Consider the following 24,339-nt stretch of genomic DNA (forward strand, 5'->3'; position numbering starts at 1 on the left):
GAGCATGTAGACAGGGGCGACAAGAGCCTCTGGAGAACCTCACACGCAGAGACCATACACACTGAAGGACAGAGCAGTGACAGAGTTGGAATGGAGAAGGGCGTTTGTGTCCGAGGCTGCAATTGGATTGGAGGAAGAGCCTCCTGGTTTGGTTGGGGAATGTTGATTTAATTGTAAGGGGTTGACTTTGGCGTGTTTGGAGTCTGCTTGATTGTTAGGGTTCTGTTGTGGTTGTGTGATGCTGAGGATTAAAACAAGCCCCCTCCCGCCCCGCCCCCACACCATGTGTTAAACCTGTGCTCTTCCACTGAGCCACACCCCCAGCTCCAGAGGAATAGTAACATTACATATCTTCATAGACTAAGTGTGGGTGACAAAATTAATTGTACATTTCAAAATAGCTAATAGAGAAGATTTCACATGTTCTCAGCACAAAGGAGTGATGGATGTGTCCCCGTCCCCCTGATCATCATTACATAGAACACTGGCTGTCATACTGCCTCCTGACATGTGTAGTCATTATGTGTCAATTTACAAATGTTATCAATCTTCATAATGAGGATGGGGATGTAACTCAGTAAAAGTGTGTGCCCTGGAATCAGGGCCAGGGAGATGGTTCGGTAGGTACTTGCTATCTAACAAACTCAGTTTGATCCCCGGGATCTGTGCATGTGGTAGAAGGAGAAAGCTGTCTCTGGCAAGTTGTCCTCTGACCTCCACATGTGTGCCTTGGCATGTGCAGTGCCCCCCAACACATTAAAATTCTGTAAAGGTTTATTTTTATTCTCAATTATTATGTGCATGTGGTGGGGAGTTCCTGGACTTGGGTGCAGTACCTGAGGAAGCCAGAAGAGGGCATTGGATGCTGTTGTGAGCCTCCTAATGTGGGTGCTGGAAACCAATCTTAGGTCCTTGGCAAGCACTCTCAACTACTGAGCCATTTCTTAAGCCCAAAAAAAAAAAAAAATCTTAAAGACCCCATAGTCAACCCTTATATCACACACACACACACACACACACACACACAAAGAAAACATGTTTTAAGAAAAAATAAACGAATAAAGTAAGTAGATGCTCTGGTATGGATAAGTAATTGGGAGAAAACAAGTTGGATTATGTGGCAGAGACTCCCTAAGAGGAGGATCCTTCAGGTGGCAAAACTGTACAAGGGAAAGTTCTAGGCAGAGAAGCATGGACCGTGCAAAGGTCCTGGGGTGGAGAACTGCGGACAAGCTTGAGAAGAAGTCCTCTGTAGAGATGGGGTGAGGAGCGGCAGGTGGCAGTGGGACTTACTGAACCCCCTCTTCACGATTGCCGGTTAGGGTGACTACCTTCCCTCGTTCCCCAGGAAGCCCATCATTGGCAGACCTACACCGGTCACCCCAGCGCCCACTGAAGTTCTCCTCGACTCCTGAGGTGTACAAGTTAAAGAGTGTGAGCCCCTTCCCCCTGTCCCAAAGGGCCAAGAGTCCCAAGTCCAGCTCCAGATGACCCGGAAGCAGGTTGAGCATGCTGAGTGCCCAGCCTCTTCCCTGTCTTTTCCCAAGCCGGCACCTATCACAATGCCTCCAGCTGCTCACCTCACCTGCCCCTTTCTCATCTGCCCCTTTCTAGAACCATCTGAGCAGGACACAGTGGGAGCTTGTGAGGAATTCTCATGAAAATCAAAGCTCATAGAAATGGCCTGGCCTTTTAAGTTATTAAAAAAAAAAAACATAAAAATAAAAAGCCTTCCATTCTCTGACAGCAATAAATCCTGGCCTTCGTTAGGTTTGGAGGAGCGCAGGAGCCCATGTGTCAGTGATTACAGCTTTGGGGTGAATGAAGAGTTGAGGAATTTGGCATCTTTGGGGTGTGCTGGTTTATGTGCGCCTCTCTGGAGCCTGTTTTCCGACAGGAAATGGATCCCAGGGGACCATGGACCCTTGAGGGGAGGGGGGATCATTGTGCTAGTATAGATACATCGAGAGCCATGACCCCAAACCCACAACCACCTGCCACCCACACCAACGTGGCAGTGCCCAGGTAGCATACACCTCAACCAGCTCGTATCATCAACCTTTGCCTGGACCCAGGCCCTTGGACATCCATAGCATCTGGTATCATCACCCTTTTCCAGGACCCAGGCCCTTGGACATCCATAGCATCTGGTATCATCACCCTTTTCCAGGACCCAGGCCCTTGGACATCCATAGTGAACTGATTCTCTCTCTCTCTCTCTCTCTCTCTCTCTCTCTCTCTCTCTCTCTCTCCCTCTCCCCCCCTCCCAGTCAAAGACACCCACCTCTCCTCTCTGAGTTCTCCCCACCCTCCCCTTCCAGTGGAGACCCTCACCCCCACTCCTCCCAAGCGAGTTCTCACGGCCTTGAGCCCTGCAGGAGGAAAGGGTCATAGACTCTGGGCAGCTGCTTGAGCTGGAGGAGAAGGAGGAGAAGGAGGAAGAGGAGGAGGAGGGAGGGAGGGAGGGGCTCTGCCCACCCTGAGAACCGCCTGCTGTCCCAGTGTCTTGCTGCATTTTGTGCTGGCTGAGACCCAGAATCAGTGAGGCTCGGAGATTTCTGTCATACAGCTGTCGAAGCCAGGAAGGCCAGGGTTCAGGGACCCACACGAAACCCAGGGAGGAAAGTGTAAAGGAAAATGGGGAACAGGAAAGGCAGGTCCCCATTTATGACAAACATCTTCTACAACATTAATCCGAATTGTTTTTTTAAGAACGCCACCTCCGCACACTGCTGGGCTGAGCACAAGGTTGTCAATAGCACCTGACTACCCCTGTGTGAGACACCAACCTGACCACCATCGCTCCATTAAAGAGACACTGGGGCTCTCTGCTGTCAACCCAGAGTGCTCCAGAACAATATCTGTGCCCCCCCCCCAGGTGCCCCATGCACCTCTGATCAAAAGTACTTACCCTAGTCCTACTACTGAGCTCTGGGAGCCACCCAAGTTGGTGCCTTTCACTCACGTTGTTTTCCTCTCTCCGTCCCCCGCCCCTTTTTTTGAGATAGGGTCTCATATAGCCCAGGCTGGCCTCAGACTTCCTGTGTATCTGTGAATGGTCTTGAACTTCTGATTTTCCTACCTCCATCTCCTCAATGCTGGGATTACAGGCATGCTCCACCGTGCCTGGTTTATGTGGTGCTGACCATCAGACCCAACGCTTTGTGCATGCTAGACAAGCATTCAAACAACTAAGCTGCACCCCCAAACTCTTCCAGACCCTTTGGCTATGCTCTCTAGATGGGATATTCCATGCTTTGCCTATGATTGTAGCATAAGCTACAGTCAGTCTCCCTGAAAAGGAGGATCTCAGGAGAGCAAGGGTAGTGCAGGTTAGACCCCTGCTCCTGATTAGCTCTCACACTTGGACACAGCACCTTGCCTTTGGGCCTCAGTTTCCTTATCTGTAAATGAAGACTGTCCAAACTCACTGGGCATGCTCCTCCACCAGGACTCTGGGGTCTCCAGCTGGGACATAGGAGGTTGTATGAAACAAGACTAGTGTGTCACCATTGTAAACAATGTGTCTGGAATTGCAAGACTCAGCCCACAAAATGACAGGCATTTGGGATAGCTTCAGGAAGGTATGCCCCAAGGGCCTGGGGTCGGTCCAGGTCTCAGCACTGCCCATGGCATGTGGTCTCCTAATGAGATATTTAATCCATCAGCCTGAGAGCCATCCCTGGGCTACTTGCTTTTTGTGTGGTTTCTGGCATCTTTAAAAATAAATAAATAACAAATGTCAAGATGTGGTTATAAAGCGCATGGACTATTTGGATCACTTCCCCACAACAAGCATCTCTCTAGTGGGAGAGAGCCAGGCAGTGGCTGGAAGCACAGGCTCACAGTCCAGTCAGCATGGCTTCTCACATTCCTAGCTGTGTAACCCCACAAGGTCAGTTCATCCCCGTGTACGTCAGTTTATCTGTCTGTAAAATGGACATCGATGAATAACCACCTTTCTCATGGGTTTGGCTTGAGGTGCTCATGAGTTAATATCACAGAATTGAGATTGGTGCCAAGCTAACATTTTATGAGTGATCCCAGCTTCATCTTGTTTATACTAAATATTATCAGGCTGCTAGGGCTGGCTGGTTCCATCCCTGCCTTTGGAGAAAGTGGCCGTGTCCACATCTAAGGTCTTTTGGAAATGAAAGGTCAGAGGTCAGCCACTCAGCCAGCCTCTCCTGATATGAACCCTATTCATGTATTACTAAACAGCACAATGTGCAAGTGAGATCTCCAATCTAGTCACTAGGGTAGTCAGGGTCTGTCACCAGCCTGCACAACATCTCTAGTTCCAGACACACATGATGGGGCTGTGGCTTAAAACCCCAGGACCTGTGGCATCTGTTTTCCAAACTCCTCAGAGATTTTCCAGCAAACAGGAGGGTGTGGCAGATGGTGGGAAATGAATCTACAGAGACCTAAAAGCTTTGGAAAGAACTAGTTTTGCAGGGGAAGAAGCCGGGATTTCAATTCCCAGACATCACTATTGCCCATGGTGCCAGCTGAGACTGAGCTAGCCTGCTGGTCTGCCAGCCGGCAAATATCCCTGGGAAGACCATGGTCCCGGCTCCACCTCAGGGGAACCTACCACCATACACCTGCTCCACCCCTCCAAGGAGCAGGGCACTGTTAGGCCAAGCCTGAACCTAGCAGAGAGGAGATGCTCATGGCTGGAAAGGAGTTTACAGCTAGACTGGCCTGAGGCTCAGAAAACAAAATAATCTAGGGCTATGGGAGTTGGGGTATTTGGTTGGTTCAGGATTTTGTTTTGGGGTATTCTGTTTGGAGGCTTTTGTTTTTGAGTTTTAGGTTTGGGGATCAGGGCATCAATGTGTAGCCTTAACTGTCCTGGAACTCACTATGTAAACAAGGCTGGCTTTGAACTCATAGAGATCCACCTGTTTATGCCTCCTGAGTGGTGATTAAAGGTGTGTACCACCACATCCAGCTAAGGCCATGTTTCAGGGACCCCCCTGTCCACTTCCCCTTCTCAGCCAGGAGACTCCTATCTGGCTTAAGCCTGTATAGGGCTGTGTGTGCTGCCACATTCCCTGTGAGTTCACATATGCCATCATCTCTGTTGTGTCTTGGAGTCTTTCACACCTGTGGCCTTGAGGGGAGGGCTTTAATGAAGACATCCCATTTAGGACTGGATGCTCCAAAGTCTCTCATTCTCTGCACATTGTCCAGTTGTGGGTCTTTAAGTTAGTTCCCTTCTACAAGAAGAATCTTCTCTGATAAGGGTTGGATGAGGCACTGATCTACAGGTATAGCAGTATGCCATTAGGAGTCACTCTAGTGCTATGTTCCTTTAGCAGAATAATAGTAGGTTTTCCCTTAGGCCCAAGACCTATGTAGTCTCAGATTCTTGGCCACTTTAGCAGTGTCAGGTATGAGTTCCATCCCATTGAGTGGGCCTTAAATCCATTTTTTTAAAGTGGTTGGTTACTCCCATAACATTTGTACCGCTATTACACCAGTGTATCCCTGCAGGCAGGTCACTGGTGTAGATCACAGTGTTTGTAGTTTGGTGATAATATGATTGCCTTTCTCCTCCAGTAGTGTGAAGTGTACCTTCCAAAATCATGAACACTAGTCAATAAGAGTGAAATGTCTAGGTAGGTACCAGTTCAACTTTTCTGTGTTTGCTGACATAGTGTTATATTCGCAGTAGAGCATTACTACCAGAGCTCCTTATTTTTTGAGACAGGGCCTCCTTGACCTGGATCTCACCAGTTAGGTGGGCTGGCAAGAAAACCCCAAGGAGCTACCTGTCTCCACCTCCCCTGCACTGGGATGATCAGTGCACATCACCACACCTAGCTCTTCATGTGGTCTCTGAGTCACCAGCACACCTGGCTTTGTACATAGGTTCTGATAACCCAGCTCAGCTCTTCATACAGTAAGCACTTTCCCAACTGAGCCATCTCCCCAGGTCTTTTCTTTTTTATTCTTTTGTACCTGCCTTGTTTCCCAAACATAATGTCCCCAAGGCTCATCTGTGTGGTGGTGTGTGTCAGAACTTCCTTCCCGCTTAAGGCCCACCTCCTTCTGATATGGGCTACACATACTTACTCACCCCAGAGAATGGGGTGTGACTCAGCCTGAAGCAGGAAGGAAGCTGTTCTACCTCCTAGCCATGGTGTCTAGGACCATCTCTTGTTTCTCAGAGCCTCAGCCCCATCTGTAGAGAGAAAAGAGTAGAGAGAGAAGGAAGCCCATCATGGAACTAATAAACAGATTCAATTAGAAAAACTACACAAAAGTCCCCGCCCCATGGGACTGGCAGGAGAGAGGATCAGGTCAGCACCGAGGGCTGAGTGGCCAGGGAGTGGCCTGATCACTGAGTCTCTGCACAGCTCAGCTGGATGAGTGGTTACCCTACAAGGGGCCATCGGTAAGTTAGGTGCTGGTGGAAATGTCAGTAGGGAAAGGAGAAGTAGGGAGATTTAGGGACTCAAGCTGAGGGGAAGTGTGTTGGGGCTCAGGGCGCCCCTTGGACTTGGTAAATGGTGTGACTTCCCCAGACCAACCAAAGATAAAATGTCTGTATTAGAAATCTCGGTATTGTTATCCCCTTTTGACTTGGGGGGATATAGCTCAGTTGGTAGAGTGCCTGCCTGGTATCCACAGGGGCTCTATCCTCAGCACCACATAAACCAGATATGGTGGTGCATGCCCATAAATCCTAGCACTCAGAAGTGGAGACAGAGGATAAGGAGTTCAAGGTCATCTTTAACTATATAGCAAGTTCACGGGTAACCTGGGCTACCGTGAGATCCTATCTTTAAAATAAATAAATTAATAAATGAAAGTTTCCATTGTGTCTACCCTGAAACTCCTGGAGTTAATTAATGTGACCACAGGCATCCTGAATTATTCAGCCTTGATGTGGGGCCCTGGATGGCATGTGTCACACCAGAAACCTCAGGACTCCATGGAGCAACCCCACTCCTAGACTGCGCAACAGCTTTGGAAGGCTCAGCTTATGCCTTCTGATGCCCAGATTTGCAGATGGGCAGGGGTTAGGGACACGGAAGAGACCTCTGCCTCCCGTGGGGTTAGCTTTGCATATCTTTCCTCAAGGGTTAGTGGCTGGAGTTGAGGCCCAACAGAAGCACTTGACTTAGCCTGTGTGGGGTCCTGAGCTGCAGCCCAAAGCCAACAAAGGCAAGGCTGGACTTGAGCATGTGACCTGGCTCCTGCCCACAAGGTGAGAGCTGCAGAGTCTCTGTGTGCCTAGGAGAAGCCGAAGAGCACACTTACATGAAGATCCCATGCCAGGTGTGGCTGTCTCACCCATCTCCGTGAAGTCGGGGAGAAACAAGGGCAGAAATCACTCCCTTCCTCAGCCCTCTGTCCTTACCAAGCCAGACAGGCTTGTGTCTGCTTTAAGGCTTGGAGCTTGTTAGATTGTCAGGCCTGTCCAACCTAAGGTCTGCAGGATGCCTGTGGCCCAGGATAACTCTGAACTCAACACAACATGAGACCATAAACTTAAAGCATTGAAATTGGGAGGGGGGAGCTTTTTTTTTTTTTTTTTTGGTAATTTGAGTAGGTGGTTATTGAGCATAAACTCATAGATGACAGCATTGCATTGCAGTGTCAAAATGTTGGACATGCCTAGCTAACAGTTATATGAGGAGAATAAATGGGAGGAAATAAGAGAGGCTGAAGCTTCGTTACCCATCATGCCTCTCTTCGACCTTCCCTCAGCCAACATCCCCCAGTCCCACCCCAGGCTGGGAACTGGAGACACAGCTGTATGAGAGGCTGGTAGGAGGCTGAGCAGAAAGGGCAGATGTGAGGAGACAGAGAGAGAAATGAAGAAGCAGTTGGGAGTGGGGCAGCGAGGATACACCAAGAGGACTCTGAGGTTCCATCTATCCAGCCAGCTTTTTGGGTACTGGTGACGCCTTCACTCTGGTGAGGTAAAAGCAACTTTGGGTATATGCTGCCTCCCCTTAAAGCTGAGCGTTTCAATATGAATCTTAGAATAAAGGGGAGACCTGTGGGCCACAAGAGTGAGTCCCACAAAGGCCTCCGGAACCTGGTTGTGACCAGCCTTGGAGTGTGTTCCCAAACAGCCTCCTTCTTCTCCAGGTAGGCCCTTTCATCTGCAAGTGACAGCCAGGCCCTAGGCCTGCGGGCAGCTTTGCACAAAGGCCCTGGAGGAGGGCATCCCACCGTGCCTGGGCAGCTGCCTACTCCACTGCAGTCCTCTCTACTGGGCCTGCTGCTGAGCCATGCCACCCAGGAGAGCCACCCAGACAAATCCATTCATTCCAGCACCTCAACAAAAGCAGATCTGGCCTAAGTTAACCAAAACTGGGAATTGTAGACTTGTGCCTAGCAATGCCCATCAAAATGCCCTGGTGCTGATTCAGCCTCGGATCTGGACATAGCTTGGTTTATTTCCCACTTGGGCCCCCTTTCCTGTGCCCCACAGCCAGCCTGCTGTGGCCTGGCAAGAGCCGCCAATTTCACTGTGGGAGAAAATTGGGTCTTCTGAGTCCACAAGCAGAGAAACATGGCACCATGCATGCCGATGGGGTTCCAATCCCCGCAAACTCTCTCTCACTACAAACAGATACATCCACAGAGATCAGATGACCACCCAGAATGATGAGTGGCCCCCAAACACCAGGGTTTACTTATTCTGTGTGGCTGGTTCGCAGGTTCTCAGATGCCAGCAGCTACACACAGAGCACAAGAAGGAGATAAAGATGAGAGTCTGGGTTACAGTGACTTGAGATGACGAGGCACCCGCGTGCAGATGTCAAGGAGGCAGTTGGCCACACACCCAAGTGCAGATGCCACAGGCATGGGCCTAGAGACACCCCATAAGCTTTACATTCCATGCAGGTGCAAGTAGCTCTTTGTTGTGGTGGTGCTGGACTTAGGGCCTTACCAGAGAAACACTTTAACATACTTTGTCTGAAATTGCAACACAAACTCAGACCTCAAAGCCTGTGTCCTGAAGACCAGGCTCTATGTCTTTGATAGAAGTTTCTGTCCTAAACACAGAGCTATGGGATGGAATGTGTTTGCCTTGTTTTGTGGCTTTTTTTTTTTTTTTTTTTTTTTCTGAGACAGGGTTTCTCTGTAGCTTTGGAACCTGTCCTGGAACTCACTTTGTAGACCAGGCTGGCCTCAAACTCAAACTCACTCTGCCTTCTGAGTGCTGGGATTAAAGATGTGCACCACCACCACCCAGCTCTTTTTTTTTTTTTTTTTTTTAAGATTTGTTCATTTTCCTCAGCTCCACCAAAAAAAAAAAAAAAAAAAAAGATTTGTTCTTTTTTTTTTTTGAGCTGAGTATCTAACCCAGGGCCTTGCACTTAATAGGCAAGTGCTCTACCACTGAGCTAAATCCCCAACCTCTTTTTTTTTTTAAATAGCATCTCATGTAGTCCAGACTAGCCTCAAGCTCAATGTGGCCATGGATGACTTTGAAGCCCTGATCTTCCTGCATCCTCTCCCCAAATCCTGGACTGTAGGCCTTGGCCACCATGCCGGGTTTAGTCAGAGCCATGGGTCAAGCCCAGGGCTTCCTACATGCTAGGCAAGCACTCTACCAACTGAGCAACAGCCTCAGTCAGCCCTTTGTGTCTTCAATCTTTAAGTTTCCTTCAGCCATTCTGACCTGAAACCCTCAGCCCATGAGGCTAGGAAGAAATTTACTCTCTCCTCACTCACTGCAAAAGTCTCATTATCCAACATGGCCCTGCGGGACCCTTCTCATCAGAAGAACATCCCTCCCTCTTGTCTCTCAGAATCCTTCTCTCCTCCTGATTCAGAGCACCCCTTCACAAAAGCCAGAAGTACAGTCCCAGCCAGGGCCGGGGCTGCTTCTCCGCCCTGTCCTGACTCCTCTGTCTGGGATGTACCATGAGCGCCTGCTCAGTCAGGAAGAAGGAGAAAGGAAGCACATTGTATTGATTACTTTCTTCATGCCTGACAGAAGCGACTCAGGGGAGGGCAGGCTTGTTTTGGCTCACAGTTTTGGGGTACAGTCCATGACATCAAGAAAGATGTGGTGACCGGAATCTGAGGTGGCTGGTCACATTGCATCTGCAGTCAGGGAACAGAGAGATGAATGCTGGCACTCAGCTCACTTTCTTTTTTCTATACAGTCTGGAATCCCAGCCCATGGGACGGTGCCATTCACAGATAGGGAGAGTCTTCCCGCCTCAGCCAACTCAGTCTAGAAGTTCCCTCAGTCAGGCTCAGTTTCAACACCCAAGTGGTTCTAGATCCTGTCAAATCGACAGCCAACACTAACTGTCACCTACACAAATTCTAATTTGGGGGTTGGGGATTTAGCTCAGTGGTAGAGCACTTGCCTAGCAAGCGCAAGGCCCTGGGTTCGATCCTCGGCTCAAAAAAAAAACATAAAAATAAATAAAATAAAACAAATGCTATTTTTACCATGAACTGCTCTCCATAGGCTAGACTTGATTAATGGCCAGGCTCTGCATCTCCCCTTGGTAGTTCTGAGAATTCTGGAGGAGTTTTGAGACTGACTTTGCAGTGATGGCCTTGAAAGACAGTCACACCCTATCCCTCAGTGGCCTCCCAACGCCACCGTGGAACCTGCCATGCAGTGAACAGACAAGGCAGACAGATTACAAATGCTGTGCTGGATAGCTCCATGTCAACGCGACACAAGCTAGAGTCATCCATCAGAGAGGAGGGAGCTCAGCTGAGAAAATGCCTCCGTAAGACTGAGCTATGGGCAAGCCGATGGGACATTTCACTTCTTTGGGGTGGGAGGGAGGGGGCAGAGGTTCCAGACAGGGTTTCTCTGTATAGCCCTGGCTGTCCTGAAACTCAGTCTGTAGGCTGGCCCTGAACTCTCGGAGATCCACCTGCCTCTGCCTCCCAAGTGCTGGGATTAAAAGTGTGTTCCACCACTGGCTGATTTGGGCATTTTCTTAATTAGTGATTGGTGGGAGAGAGCCCAGCCCATTGTGGGTAATGCCACTGTGCATGAGCTGATAGGTCCTAGGTTCAATAAGAATGTAGGAAGAGAAAGTCATAAGGACCAAGCTAGTAAGGAGCACTCCTCCGTGGCTTCGACATCAGCTCCCACCTCCAGGCTCCTGCCCTGTTTGAGTTCCTGTCTTGACTACCTTTAAGGATGAACAGTGATGTGGAAGCATTGAGCCAAATCAACCCTTTCCTCTCCAGCTTGCTTTTGGTCATCATAGCAATAGAAACCCTGAGTAGGACAAATGTCACTTGCAAAATTCAACCAAAGGACTTACTGCTTTTGTGGAGGATAAGAATTCAGCTACCGGTACCTACATCAGGCTGCTTACAGCTGCCTATAACCCCAGGCTCCAGGGGAGCTGATGTCCTCTCCTGGCCTCTGTAAGCTCTTGCACACATGTGTGCATTTACTCACACAGACACACACAAACACATAAATAAAAATTTTTGGTTTTGATTTTGTTTCAGGTTGGGTTTTCATTTGTTTTGTTTTGCTTTGTTCAAGACAAATTCTCACTATGTAGAGCAGATTAGCCCAGTCCTCACAGAGATCCACCACCTCTGCCTCTAGAGTGCTGGGATTAAAGGTGCACAACTCGGGGTTGGGGATTTAGCTCAGTGGTAGAGTGCTTGCCTAGTAAGCACAAGGCCTTGGGTTTGATCCTCAGCTCCACAAATTAATTAATTAATTAATTAATTAATTAATTAATTAATTAATAGAATAAAGGTACACAACTCAGCTAAAGAAAGAAAGGAAAGAAGGAAGGAAGGAAGGAAGGAAGGAAGGAAGGAAGGAAAAGAAAAGAAGCCGGGCAGTGGTGTCACACACCTTTGATGCCTGCACTTAAGAGGCAGAGACAGGCAGATCTCTGTAAGTTCGAGGCCAGCCTGGTCTACAGAGCAAGTTCCAGGACAGGGTGGTTACATAGAGAAACCTTATCTCAAAAAAGAAAAAGAAAAGAGAAAGAAAGGAGAGAAGAATTAATTCATCAACAAATACATATAGCTTTCTGTCTGTGCAGAACAATCAGACTTAAGGGAAGTGGACAGGAAGGCAGAGCCCAGTGCAGAGGGCCTCCAGTGATGCTTACAGTGTATTCTGCAAGTGCCTCAGACCCCACTGTCACACACAACCGAATGTGAGGACCTCAGGTTCAGGGCACAAGGCTGGCCTGTGACTTGGAGCCCTCTTTTGATATTCAGATCCTTCAGGCCTGGGTACTGACAAGGGTGGAGGGCAATATAAATTGAGAGAGGCTTCAACCCGTGGAAAGGAGGCCTGGATCAGCAGAGAACACGTACTGATATGCCTGTGGCCCACACTAGAGCACACACGTATGTGAGCAGCTCCCAGGGTTGAAGGATGGAGGTTCAAATGAGCTGTGGAAAGAAGTTAAAGGGACGTCATGATGCCTGTGTGGTGCCTGTGACTGCCAAATTTATCCTGGAATATCCTGACCGTGACCGTATTCGTTTTGACCTTCTGGGTCTTGTTTCATTTTACGGAATACTGCAAAGCATTTTGGGGGGCTGTTGTGAGAACACTCTCACTTTCAGCCTTGTCTTTCTCCCAAGCTTGAAGTTTGTCCCAGGAGTAACTCTTAGCTTGGAGAGGACCTGGGGATGAGTAAATGAATTGCAGAATGGGTGAAGAGTGTGAAGCGTGGCCTAGAAGAGCAAAGGCGGGGAAGGAGTGGCCGAGGGGGCCGGGTCGCTCCACCATCTCCTGCCACCAGTGTGAGGCAGGGTGCTCTGTGGGTATGGATAAGTGGGCTCAGTCAGCTCTGCTGGAGGTGGGGAGCTGGCAGCCAGAGGCCATATGCATATATATATATATATATATATATATATATATATATATATATATATATATATATATATACACTGGCTTTCCTTCTCAATGAATCCATCCTTATTTTCCTATCTAGGTCCCCCTGGACGGCGTGGCAAACCTGGACGAAGAGGTGACCCAGGTGAGCTGAATTTTCTTAATTCCTAAGCCTTAGTTGAGAGACACACCACAGACCCTGGACCCAGCCGGAGGTGCCAACCACCTACTTCCTGGTCCTGGATCATGTCTTTCTTCATAAATGCCAGCTACTACCTCTGGGCCACCATGCCTCATATTGCCTTTTCTTGGCTTCTTGGCATCTACAAGTCCCAAACTAGCCCCTCTATGTCTTCAGCCTCCCTCTTCATCTATCAGCATTAGAAACTCAATTTTTTAAAGTTTTTTTATTTACTTATTATGTATATAGTGTTCTGTCTGCATATATGCCTGCAGGCCAGAGGAGGGCACCAGATCTCATTACAGAAGGTTGATGAACCACCATGTGGGTGCTGGGAATTGAACTCAGGACCTCTGGAAGACCAGTCAGTACTCTTAACCTCTGAGCTATCTCTCCAGCCCAGAAACTCAATTTTTGATCACCCATTCTTGAACAGCCCCCCTCCATGACAGCTCTGTCACGGGACCATCACAGGACACAGGTCCCTGTAGATCTCAGCGCCTCCCAGACCCTGCTCCTCCAGCCTTCAGCCGAACCAAAGGTTTTCACCACCTTCCTCCATGCAAACCCCAGGCTCCCCTGTCCCACAGCCGCCTCCCCCGCCCACCCCCACCCCCCACCCCGCCCCCCACCCCCGTTACCTTCATTGCATCCAAAATGGACTTACTCTGCAGGGTCCCTCATAGTTTGCCCTCTCCCCTAAAATCTTGACCCAAAAATCATCTGCTCCCTCTGTCTCACCTTCTCACATCTGTGACATCAAACTGGCCAAAGTAGCTAATGGCAATATGGCTATAGCAAGACATGTCTTTATCTCCCTCCCTTCTCTACTTCTCCCTCCCTCCCTCCCTCCTTTCCTTCCTTCCTTCCTCCTCTCTCTCCCTCTTTTCTTCCTCCCTCCTTCCTATCTTTCTTAGTCATCAATCAGGAAAAAAATCAGGGAACTAGAGAGATGACTTCAATGGCACTTGCTGCTCTTAAAAAGGACCCAAGTTTGGTTCCCAACACCTACATTGTATGGCTAAGAACCGCATGTCTCCAGCTTCAGGGGGGATCTAATGCCCTCTTCTGGCGTCTGTGGGTACTACACTCACATGTACATACCTACACACACACACACACACACACACACACACACACACACACACACACATTTTTAAATCAAGTTAAACACTGACGTGCCCACATCCCCTATGGTGTTCATTTGTACTGGCTTGAGAATACAGGACATGTGCTATGGGTGGATGTTAATTATCTCAGCTCAGCTGAATGCACTTGAGGCGACTATGTACATAAAAGAAACATTCAGAGCTGTGAGTGAGATCGGTGCAAAAGCTGTTCGTCAGATGACACGTTTGCTGCCTAAGGACTGGAGAGTTCTGTTTTTAAGTGTGATAGATTGATTATGGATAGGCAGTTGGAGTTCATTCCCCTGGATGTCTGATGCTGCTTCAAGAAAGTGCTTCCTGGTTCTGTGTTTTCTGAGCTAATGATCCCATGAGCATGCATTAACAGCTGAGAGGGTACAGAACTGCTCACTCCTCACTGCCTTTATCTTTCTGGACCCTCACTGGGGGCCCATCCCAACCCTAAGTATTTCTGGCTCCCTCCAGCCCGTGTCCACACATACACATTGCATACACGTCACTGATCTTGACATCTCATTCTCTTCATTTGGGTTCCACCTGCCTCTCAAATGAGTCTGCCCTTGACCCTCACTTCTCTCTCCCCACAGCATCCCAGTCCTGTGGCCCCAACTGCCCCAGGACACTGATGGTCCCTCCCTCCTTCCCTCATACCCCTCTGAACACAACATCACCCCGTCTCCTCCCCAGGCTTCCCCACCACAGGGAGATAACATCCAGCCACTTGCTTCCTCCGCGGTGTCCCTGATCATTCCCTTCCCCTCTTCAGTTTACCTCATACCTCTGCTGCCTTCTCTGTCCTTGGGGTACAGCCTCCTATAGTTCTCACCACTTATCCTGTCCCCACATACAGCAGCCTCTCTGTGGCTGTCCAGGGCCTTGTGACCTCTGAACCTTCAAGTCCTCCCCGGTCCAGATATGTCTTTTTCTACCTGAGCTCTTACTGTGTGTTCATTTCTCTTTATCCTCAAAAATCAAGCTCAGGTGGCTCCTCTAAGAAAACATTCTGTGCCAAGCAGTGGTGGGACATGCCTTTAATCCCAGCACTCAGGAGGCAGAGGCAGGCAGATCTCTGTGAGTTTGAAGCTAGCCTGGTCTACAGTTCCAGGATAGCCTGGTCTACAGAGTGAATTCCAGGACAGCCAAGGCTACACAGAGAAACCCTATCTCAAAAAAACCAAAAGAAAAGAGAAGAAAGAAAGAGGGGGGGAGGGATTGAGGGAGGGAAAGAAAGAAAGAAAGAAAGAAAGAAAGAAAGAAAGAAAGAAAGAAGGAAGGAAGGAAAGAAGGAAAGAGAGAGAGAGAAAGAAAGAAAGCATTCTGTAACCCCATGGCTGGGGCTACACCCACCTCCAGCATCTGGCATGTAAATACATGCATGGGCTAGTGAATGCACAATCATCTCTTAAACAACATCACAGACAGGGCACAGTTGTGAGGAGTCATGAGGCCAGAGGGACCCCTGTAAATGAACATTTCCTGTCCCAACTGCCTGGTGTCAAATAACCAATGCAGAGGCTGAATATGAATTATAAATGCTCAGCCAATAGCTCAGACTTGTTACTATCTAACACTTACATTTAAATTGACCCATTTCTAATGATCTATGTATTGCCACGTGGCTCATGACTTTACCTGTCCTCTAGCATGTCTTGCTTCCTGGGGGGCTGGCTGGTGTCTCCTCCTCAACTCTCCTGACTCTGCCCTTCCCCCTCCCATCATTCTCTCTGCATCAGACTGTCTCACCTAATCTCTTCTTGCCCTGCTATCAGCCAATCAGTTTTTCATGGACAACACTCCCCCCACACACACACAACAAAGGGACCCCAGGCTGGCTGGGCCCAACAAAAGCCAGCACAGGTTCAATGAATGTACCACTCTTCTCCTGGGGGCTGGGCCTAGGTTTCTTTTCCTTTTACAGGAGCCCTGCCCAGAATTCACTGGGAGCAAACACCCTTCATTTTTCTCCAAGTGCCTGACTCCCAGAAGCTGAAGGGAGCTAGCTCTGTCTGTCCTGCCTTGTGTGTGGTGGCCCACTGCATGCATGCCTGACACCCACCTCAGCCTCAGTTCTTGTTTTCTTCCTACAAAGGTTTCCTTGTCTTTCACTGTCTACTCACTGACATCATTTTTGGGAGGAGATGAGAAACTCTGTCACCTTTTTCAGGACAAAATATAATGTGCCTCAGTTCACCCGAAAGCCCATGACAGGGGCTGGGGAGGTGGCTCAGTCAGTAACTCACTTGCAGCTCAAGCATGAGGAGCCAAACTTGATGCCCAGCACCCTCAAAAAATGCCGTGGTGGCCTGCATTTGTAATCAAGGGATGAGGAGACAGAAATAAGCAGATAAATCCCTGAAACTGGCTGGCCATCTTTGCAGAAATGGACACATACATACACACACACACACACACACACACACACACACACACACATGCACGCACACACGCACGCACACTCACACACCCAGGCCAATGAAAAGACCCTGTTTCTAAAACACTATGGATATTGACTGAGAAACAACACTTGAGGCTGACTTCAGCATCCACATGCATGCACACATGTGCACCAGCACACATATGAACACATACACATAAAAACCAGATACAGATCTAAAATGACATTTCTCAAAAGAAGACACACAAATGGCCAGCAGCAGTTGGGTGGGGTAGGTATGTAATCCCAGCCCTGGGGGGACTGAAGCAGAATCATCCTAAACTCAAGGCCTGAGTTCCAGGTCGGCCTTTCTCAAAAGAAGAGGATGGGGGAGGAGAAAAACTTAACAAAAGAACAAATGTCCAACAGGGGGCAATGTTCTCACCACTCACCATCAGGTCAGTGCAAATCAGAACTGTCGGGTGCCTCACCTTGCCCCACGGGAACAGCCGTTACCAAAGGACTGAAGACAGCATGTGCTGGTGCAGAGAGCGAATCTCCACCCACTCTCAGTGGAAGTGCCATAGTGGAAATCTATATGGAGTTTCCTCAAAGGGTTGTACGACTCAATGATACCAGCTTCGAGTATATATACAGAAGAAAGGAAGTCACTGTGGGGACACCGGCACACCCCTGTTCATTGTAGCACTTTTCACAGCAGCTAAGAAACAGACAACCAAGAGTCTGTGCACACCTGCAGCTCTGTGCTGGGTTCCTTCAGAATCCTTCATTTCACAGGATCCTCAGAGGACTGCGAGATGAGAATATGTTTTTGTTTTTGTTTTTGTTTTTGTTTTTGTGGAGCTGATGATTGAACCCAGGGCCATGCGCTTGCTAGGCAAGCGCTCTATCACTGAGCTAAATCCCCAACCCGAGAATATGTTCTTGCCCCCAATTTGCAGAATAAAAAACAAGGCTGCAAGGAAAACACTGTCCCGTCTAAGGTTGGCCACTAATCAAGGTAACACCTCCCCCTCTGCATCCTTCATATGAGGTGTTTCTCCCAGCCAGAGCCAGTGAGAGCCACACAGAACAGCTGTGCCTCTCTGGTTGACTTTGGATGGGCCTGGTGTTTATTTCTAGATAGTGGCACACACAGACACACACTGACATTGTCACCTTCCGTTATGGAAAGCAGGCCTCTTCCTGTGCCCCTGGGAGAAAGGCTCTTTCGGAGCGCTGGGACAGGAGCGAACTGGAATGTTAACCTATCACAGACACCCCCTTGCCCTCCATGGGACCAGTTCCTTAGTCTCTCCCAATCAAAGCCTTTCCCCAGACAGCATCCTCCCTGCCCTTTGGTGTCCACAGGTCTGTCTGGTCCAAATAGATTGGAGTTCTCACCTACTCCTGGTTAATTTGCAACTGGGAAACCCAGCCCCATGTCTGGTATAATTTCCTGGGCCAACTTCCCTCCCCAGGCAAGCCCGTGTGACACTGAATTCCAGAGGTGAGATTTTCTTACCTGATGTTCCCATTTCAGCCAAAAGGCTGGAAGCCTCTCTAGAATGCCATTTAAATAAGAGCATCCTCGCTCTGTGGTCCAGCCAAGCTCAAGACCATCGGTTCTTCCATGTGAAATTACACAGTCAAAAACTGACAGCTGTTCTTCTTTTTCCTGAGGTCTGTGTGTATATGTGTGCAGGTGTGTGGCATGTGTCCTGCACACACTTGCATGTATGTGAGAGAGAGAGTGTGTGCTCTAAATCCAGCCTGTGCTCAGTTTCCCCTGTGCTAGGGCTATTCTGGTTGCTTCACATGGATGTGTGTACACGCATGGGTACACACACACACACACACACACACACACACACACACCCCGTCTTCTTCAGTCCTCCCCACCTTCCAAAAAGGCAGACATGGGTTACTCGCCACATGCACAGATGCAAGTTCTCATCCCACCCTCCCTCCCCCTCGTCAGCTCACACCACCTCTGGGTTTGCCTCAGCCTCGGTCCATCGACACACAAACTCGGTTTACAAACCCTTGGGTCACTCTCTGCCCTAGAGAATCCTAAGAAACATAGCAGAAGGTTCTTGAGCTCGTGCAAGGAAGGCTTTGGTTTCTCAGGGTGTAGATCCTGGCCCTGGCACCACACTGGAGCTAGCTAGGAAGTGAGCAAGGCAGAAAACCATTGAGAGCAAGGAGAGCAGGAAATGGGCAGATGAGGAGCAGAGTCTAGGACAACAAAAACACTTGTAGGGTTGGGAACAAGGACCGTGACTCTAGCAACCCTCAGGCCACGAGGACAGCCGCCACCTCCACTGTGGTGGTGCCTCCGCCGTGGGCCAGGCCCTGCCGAGCTAGCAGAAATAGTCCGCCGGAAGATAAACATACCTTTGGGAGACATTAGGGAAGGCCTGACCTTGGAGGAGCCCAAAGCTCCAGATGGACAGGGTGGGCTCCCAGACACACCACCCACCTGTCAGCAAAAACAAGCAGCTCACCCACCCAGACAGTCAGTCCCTCCTACCCCCCAAGGTGTGGGTGAGCATGGCTCCCAGATTGGGAAGCCCTGGCAGGCCACAGCCGCTCTGTAGACAGCCCTGAGACTCAGCAAACCCCCTGCTTCCTCAAGCCAAGTCATCTGGCTCGCATTTAATTGCTCCCACATTCTGGGGATTAGAACATATGTTTGAAAGCTGTGCGCCCAAGGGTCAGAGAGCAAAACACATTGTGGAGCCAGGCTGGGGGAGGGGTGTACCGTGTGGTCTCCTGGGGGACCTGAACCAGCCTCACTTTATAAGAAGGGACCCCTGGATGACCTAAGCCACGCCCCCTCCCAAGCCATCTCTCTTGAGTTACCCACTTGCTACAGACCACAGAATCTGCCTGCAGCAGCTGTGCCAAGCCAGTAAACGCTATAAGAAAGTCAAACGCAAAGGGTTTAGCTGGGGTGCTGGAACAACAGGCAGGCAGTTCCTGCCTTTCTTGCCCTTGTCTCCTTAGGGCCTGTTTATTAGTGTGTGTACCCGCCAGGCCCTGAGCTGGGTGGGCATCAGGGAAGCTGTCGGATGTCGGTCACTCCAGGAAAGGCAGAGGAGAAAGCTGGCCTTAATCGAGCGGGTCAGTGCCTCCAGGAACCTGAGGGGCGTGAATAAGAGGATGGGCCCAGGGGCAGGCGCATGGACAGGTGCAGACAGGCATGTTCATCTCAAGAAGGCAATCAGTGAATCTTTCCGGTGGCTTTTGTCTTCTTTGGAAGACAAGAAGCAAGGCCAATCATTAAGTTCAGAATTTATGCTGTTCACGCCCTGCTGAACTCCAGTCTAGATTTAGGGAAAACACAGCTTCTGTTACCATTGGTGGGAATATTAATACATTCAGTCAAAAATCTTGAACATCTCTCCTACCTTCATGAACATCCTCTCCCACTGTCATCAGTCAGAAAGTCCTGTCTCTCCTTTTGCCAAGCATCTCCAGGCTCTCCCGTCTTCCTAACACCACTTCTGGGACCTGCCAGGAATACCGGCAGGGAGTGTCTGTTCTGGCTTTCTTGCAGCCTTCATCCATGTTGAATCTTCAGCACCCCCCCCAGCCCCCTGCCACTGCCCACAGCATCAAGCCCTCCTCTCTCCATAACATGGAAACAGACCTTGTGCTTGGCTGGACCTCCTCCCCTCCTCCGTTTCCATCTCAGGAGAAGCTCAGGGATTTGGAAGCCTGTTTCAGACTTTTCCATCTCTGTTTCTCTCCATCTTGCCCCTGCCTTGCTCTGATAATTCATTCTGTCTCCCCCTCTAGACCAAGTTGAGCCCCCTTCCCAAGCAGGCCAAGCCAGGATAGGCCCCCTATTTTTTGATTTGTTTGTTTTTTGTTTTGTTTTGTTTTGTTCTTTTCTAAGTGTGTGTTGAAGGAACGCTCCGCTAGGCTCTTCACACTTGTCCTCACTGCTGAGTCCCCTTCCCTACCTACAAGGCTCCCAGCTCACCATTGGCCATGCAGACATACTCCTTATACCCGTGACTGTCAAGGGCTGCGTCATCCTACAGGGTAGGGTCTGAGGTGTGATGGGAACAGAGGAGTTACAGGTTTGGAGGAAGCATGCATTTGTGGGAGTTACATTGCTTTGGGGAATTGAGAGACCATCTTCCAGGATGCCCTGCCTCTTTCCTGACCCTTAGCCTTCGTACCCATGGGACCCACCAATGCCAACGTCCCTTATATAGCATGACTTTATATTTGCATATAACCTACACACATCCTCACAGATACACTAAATCATCTCTAAGTGCCTGATACAATGTAAATGAGATGCAGATTTTTGTTACACTCAGAGCCTAATGGCAATGGCCTGTTAAATACAGACACGATTTATTTCAAGTATTGTGTGTATGTATGTTTGTGTATTTGAGTGTAGGTGTGCGAGTGTGTGTGTGTGTGTGTGTGTGTGTGTGCACACGCGCGCCAGAGTCAACATCCATTTTCTTCTGTGGTCAAGCCTCATCACAGCCACTACCACAATTTCTAGACTGTTCCTTCAAACTCCTCATGCACATCTAACCCCAGAACTGGGCTGTAGTGACCCACCCCACCTCTGCCCAGCCATACATGTCGCATGCCTTCACCCCCACACTTCCCTCTACCCAAACTGTTTTTTCCTCTTTATCTCTCTCCTCCCTGGTAAAACCCAAACACCTGCTCATTGGACAAGCAAGATCTAATTCACTTTTAGCATTCCAGAGTGTACCACAAATAAGTGCTAACCAGCCTCATGCGATGAACACATGAACCCATGCATGTGGGAACCATCACTGCCTCCCACGTGGCCACCCAGGCCCCTCCAAGGATGAAAGTATCTCTTCTTGGTTCTGTGACTGGCCCTTTACAAGGCTGTTGTGGGAGATACTGTGACCCCATGGGGGCCTTGAGCTGATGTGGTGGGGAGAGGCCAGGGGTGTGCTGAGGACAGGGTGGGAACCCTTCCATGCTGACAGCGGCTCTCCTGCTTGTGTTTTGCAGGTCCTCCGGTAAGTGTCTCGGACCTTGTGCTGCTTTCCAGAAAGATAAGACATTTATTTGGTTCTCTCTATGAAATCAACTCCCAGGGACTCAGCTTTTGGTTAAAGAAGCATGTGGTTTAAAAACAAAGAAAAAGGCCGGGATATAGTTCAATTGGTAGAGTGCTTGCCTAGCATGTACAAGCCATGGGTTTGATCCCCAGCACCACATAAAACACTGTGTGGTGCCAGGCATGGTGGCACATGTCCTTAATCCCAGCACTTGGGAGGCAGAGGCAAGCAGAGCTCTGGGAGTTCAAGGCCAGCCTGGTCTAAAAAGTGAGTTCCAGGAAAGTCAGAAAAGTCGGGGCTTTTACACAAAGAAACTCCATCTAAAAAAAAAAAAGCCCTGTGTGGTAATAATACACACCTATAATTCCAGCATTTGGGAACTGAAGGCAGGAAAGTCTTGGCTATCCTTGGCTACATAGGGAGATTGAGGCCAGCTTGGGTTACATGAGAACCTATCTCAGAAATACAAAAAAGGATCCATCCCAGGCAGAGGCTGGATTAGTTTTTAAATAGTAGAAGAAATCCCTGAGACTGCCTTGCCCAGTAGAACATTCTAGACCGGCTTCTTCTCAAGAGAGCTCACACAAACTTAGCAACTCCTCCCCAAATCGTAGGCTCAACTTTGTGCACAAAAATGCTAAGTGCTAGCTCACATCTCCAAAGTGTTCTGTGGCTGCTGAAATTGTAGCTTCAAGACAATGTTGGGCTTGAACACTGGATCCTGGGGTTCGTTTTTCTTCTTAACCAGCATGTCTTGTTCCCAGCTGGGACTTGGTGAGCCTGGCTGGCTAGCGGAGGTTAAAATGTCACTTCATTTAAAGAGGGTGTGAAGGGAAGCTCGGAGTTCACCTTGGCCAGAGACTGCTTTAATGGCAGAGACTCCATGGCCCTGGGAATCCCACTTTCTCCTGGTTATGGATGTATCTGCCTTTGATTCCTCTTGGCAGATTCTCAGGGCCAGATAAATCCCTATGCATCCATTCAAGCAGCACACTCACAGTCAGCAGGATTCACCTTCCAAAGGAATTGTTCTCAGATGAGCCATTTTGCTTCTGACTTCTACTTCCCATGATTCATCCCCACCCCCCATCAGCACCCTTCAGAATCTGGGCTTCTCTGTGCATGTAGCATCAGTTTGAGCCAAAGAAAAGACAGGCCAACAAAAATGTGTAGGTTTTTGGCCACAAGTGCACTTCCTGGTAGAGTGTTCCCCGAGGCCCCTCCAAGGCAGCTTGTGCAAACTTGTGGAAAGGCAAAACGCAGGGGCTAAGGCGTGGTTTTGTTTTGGCTCCGTTGTTAAAATATTAAGTGGGTTAAACAAACAGGAATTCTTAAGCTACCACTGAAGAAGGAGGTGGTTCAAAGAGGGAAGTAGATGTCCATGTATGAGACATCAGTGGCCTTAAACAGAGCCGGGGGACAGAGCAATAGTCAAGAGCAGTACACGTTCCCCCATGTCTCTAGCTTCCAGAACTTTCTCAGCTCAACCTGTCCCAGTAGAAGCAAGGATGAACTGAGCGTCTACTGCATCCCTCACGTAAGGGACATTTTCAGTCCCTGGTTTGGTCATAGTGGTTGTGACAAGTCCTTCCAGCCTTATAGGACCACATGGTCTCTGTCTATGCCAGGACTGACATAGAGGTGACACATATGGGTACAGTGCCTCGATGGCTCTGATGAAGGCCCATAGCCCCTTCCCCATGGCTTCTAATGGGAGAAGGTAGCTGTCCATCTGACCCACCAGAGCCCTGGCAGTATCCCCCTGAAACAACACACTTTCACTAGCAATGTTAGTACTCTGCAAACCACACAAAGAACAGTAGTGGGGGACGTGGCTGGAAAGAGTTATAAGCATTGCCATTTGGTTTTCTGCCAAAACTCTGATTATTAATGGCTTATTAATTACCACAGGGGCAATCAGGACGAGATGGCTACCCGGTAATTGACAATTTTTTTTTGTTCTATCTCTGCCTCCTCCTTTTAATCCGACATTCTCCTCCTGAACCCTGACTGAACTGTCTCTCCTCCTGCTGCGCTGCTCAGTAGCTGGGCTGTTTCTGTCTATGGAAGGATCAGTGTGCACTCTGGGCAGACCCTGGCCTCGCGGCCTTCCTGAGATGCCTCCCAGGCAAAGCAAAGAGGCTTCCAAAAAAACAGCTCTTCTGCCAGCCCAGTGTGCCTGCTGAGCCTTGAGTCTGGCCCTGGCTTGAGTATACAAGTCTGGCCCTGGAAGGCACTATATACCTCTTCCTAGTGGCAGACTCAGGGAGCTGGTTAGTTCCAGTTTGACCTTTATGGTGTGAAAACCTCACAAAACAAGTTAGCTTGCGTTTGGGGATTGATGTCCCTACCCAGACCAAATGAGTACCATATCACAGACAAGGAGTTGAGATGACCCTGCTGATGCCCCGGAACACACAAGGATACAAGGCTGAGGCAGGAGGACTAACAGGAGTCTGAAACTAGCCTGATCTACATAGTAAGATTTTTGCCTCATTAAAAAAGGAGTGGGGGAGGAAATGGGCGAAGCCTGTAGAATAGAGTTCAGGGTGTCTGGGACGCAAGGGTTTATTCTGTGCCTTCAGAAAGGGGGTGCAAGGAGGGAAATGCCAGCTGGTTCCAGGATCTGTCTGGAGTCAGAACTGGCTGGCAATGGTGATGTGGTCCCCAGTCCTGCAGGGCATGCCGCCCAGAAGGCTGAGGAAGGCAGTCCATCCCTGAGCAGCAGGGAG

At 49.3% G+C, this 24,339-nt stretch overlaps 1 protein-coding gene across 1 annotated transcript in view; it reads left to right on the forward strand.

Annotated features, from left to right (window-relative positions):
• Col23a1 (collagen type XXIII alpha 1 chain) overlaps positions 1–24,339 on the forward strand; it is a 298,678-nt gene that overhangs the window by 218,493 nt on the left and 55,846 nt on the right. The window contains exons 3-5 of the mRNA XM_036197798.1: positions 12,933–12,977; positions 21,558–21,565; positions 23,519–23,545. Coding sequence (XP_036053691.1) covers positions 12,933–12,977; positions 21,558–21,565; positions 23,519–23,545 — 80 coding nt within the window. The remainder of the gene's footprint in view (positions 1–12,932; positions 12,978–21,557; positions 21,566–23,518; positions 23,546–24,339) is intronic.

This window comes from Onychomys torridus, chromosome 8 (genome assembly GCF_903995425.1).
Source record: "Onychomys torridus chromosome 8, mOncTor1.1, whole genome shotgun sequence".
Taxonomy (NCBI): Eukaryota; Metazoa; Chordata; class Mammalia; order Rodentia; family Cricetidae; genus Onychomys; species Onychomys torridus.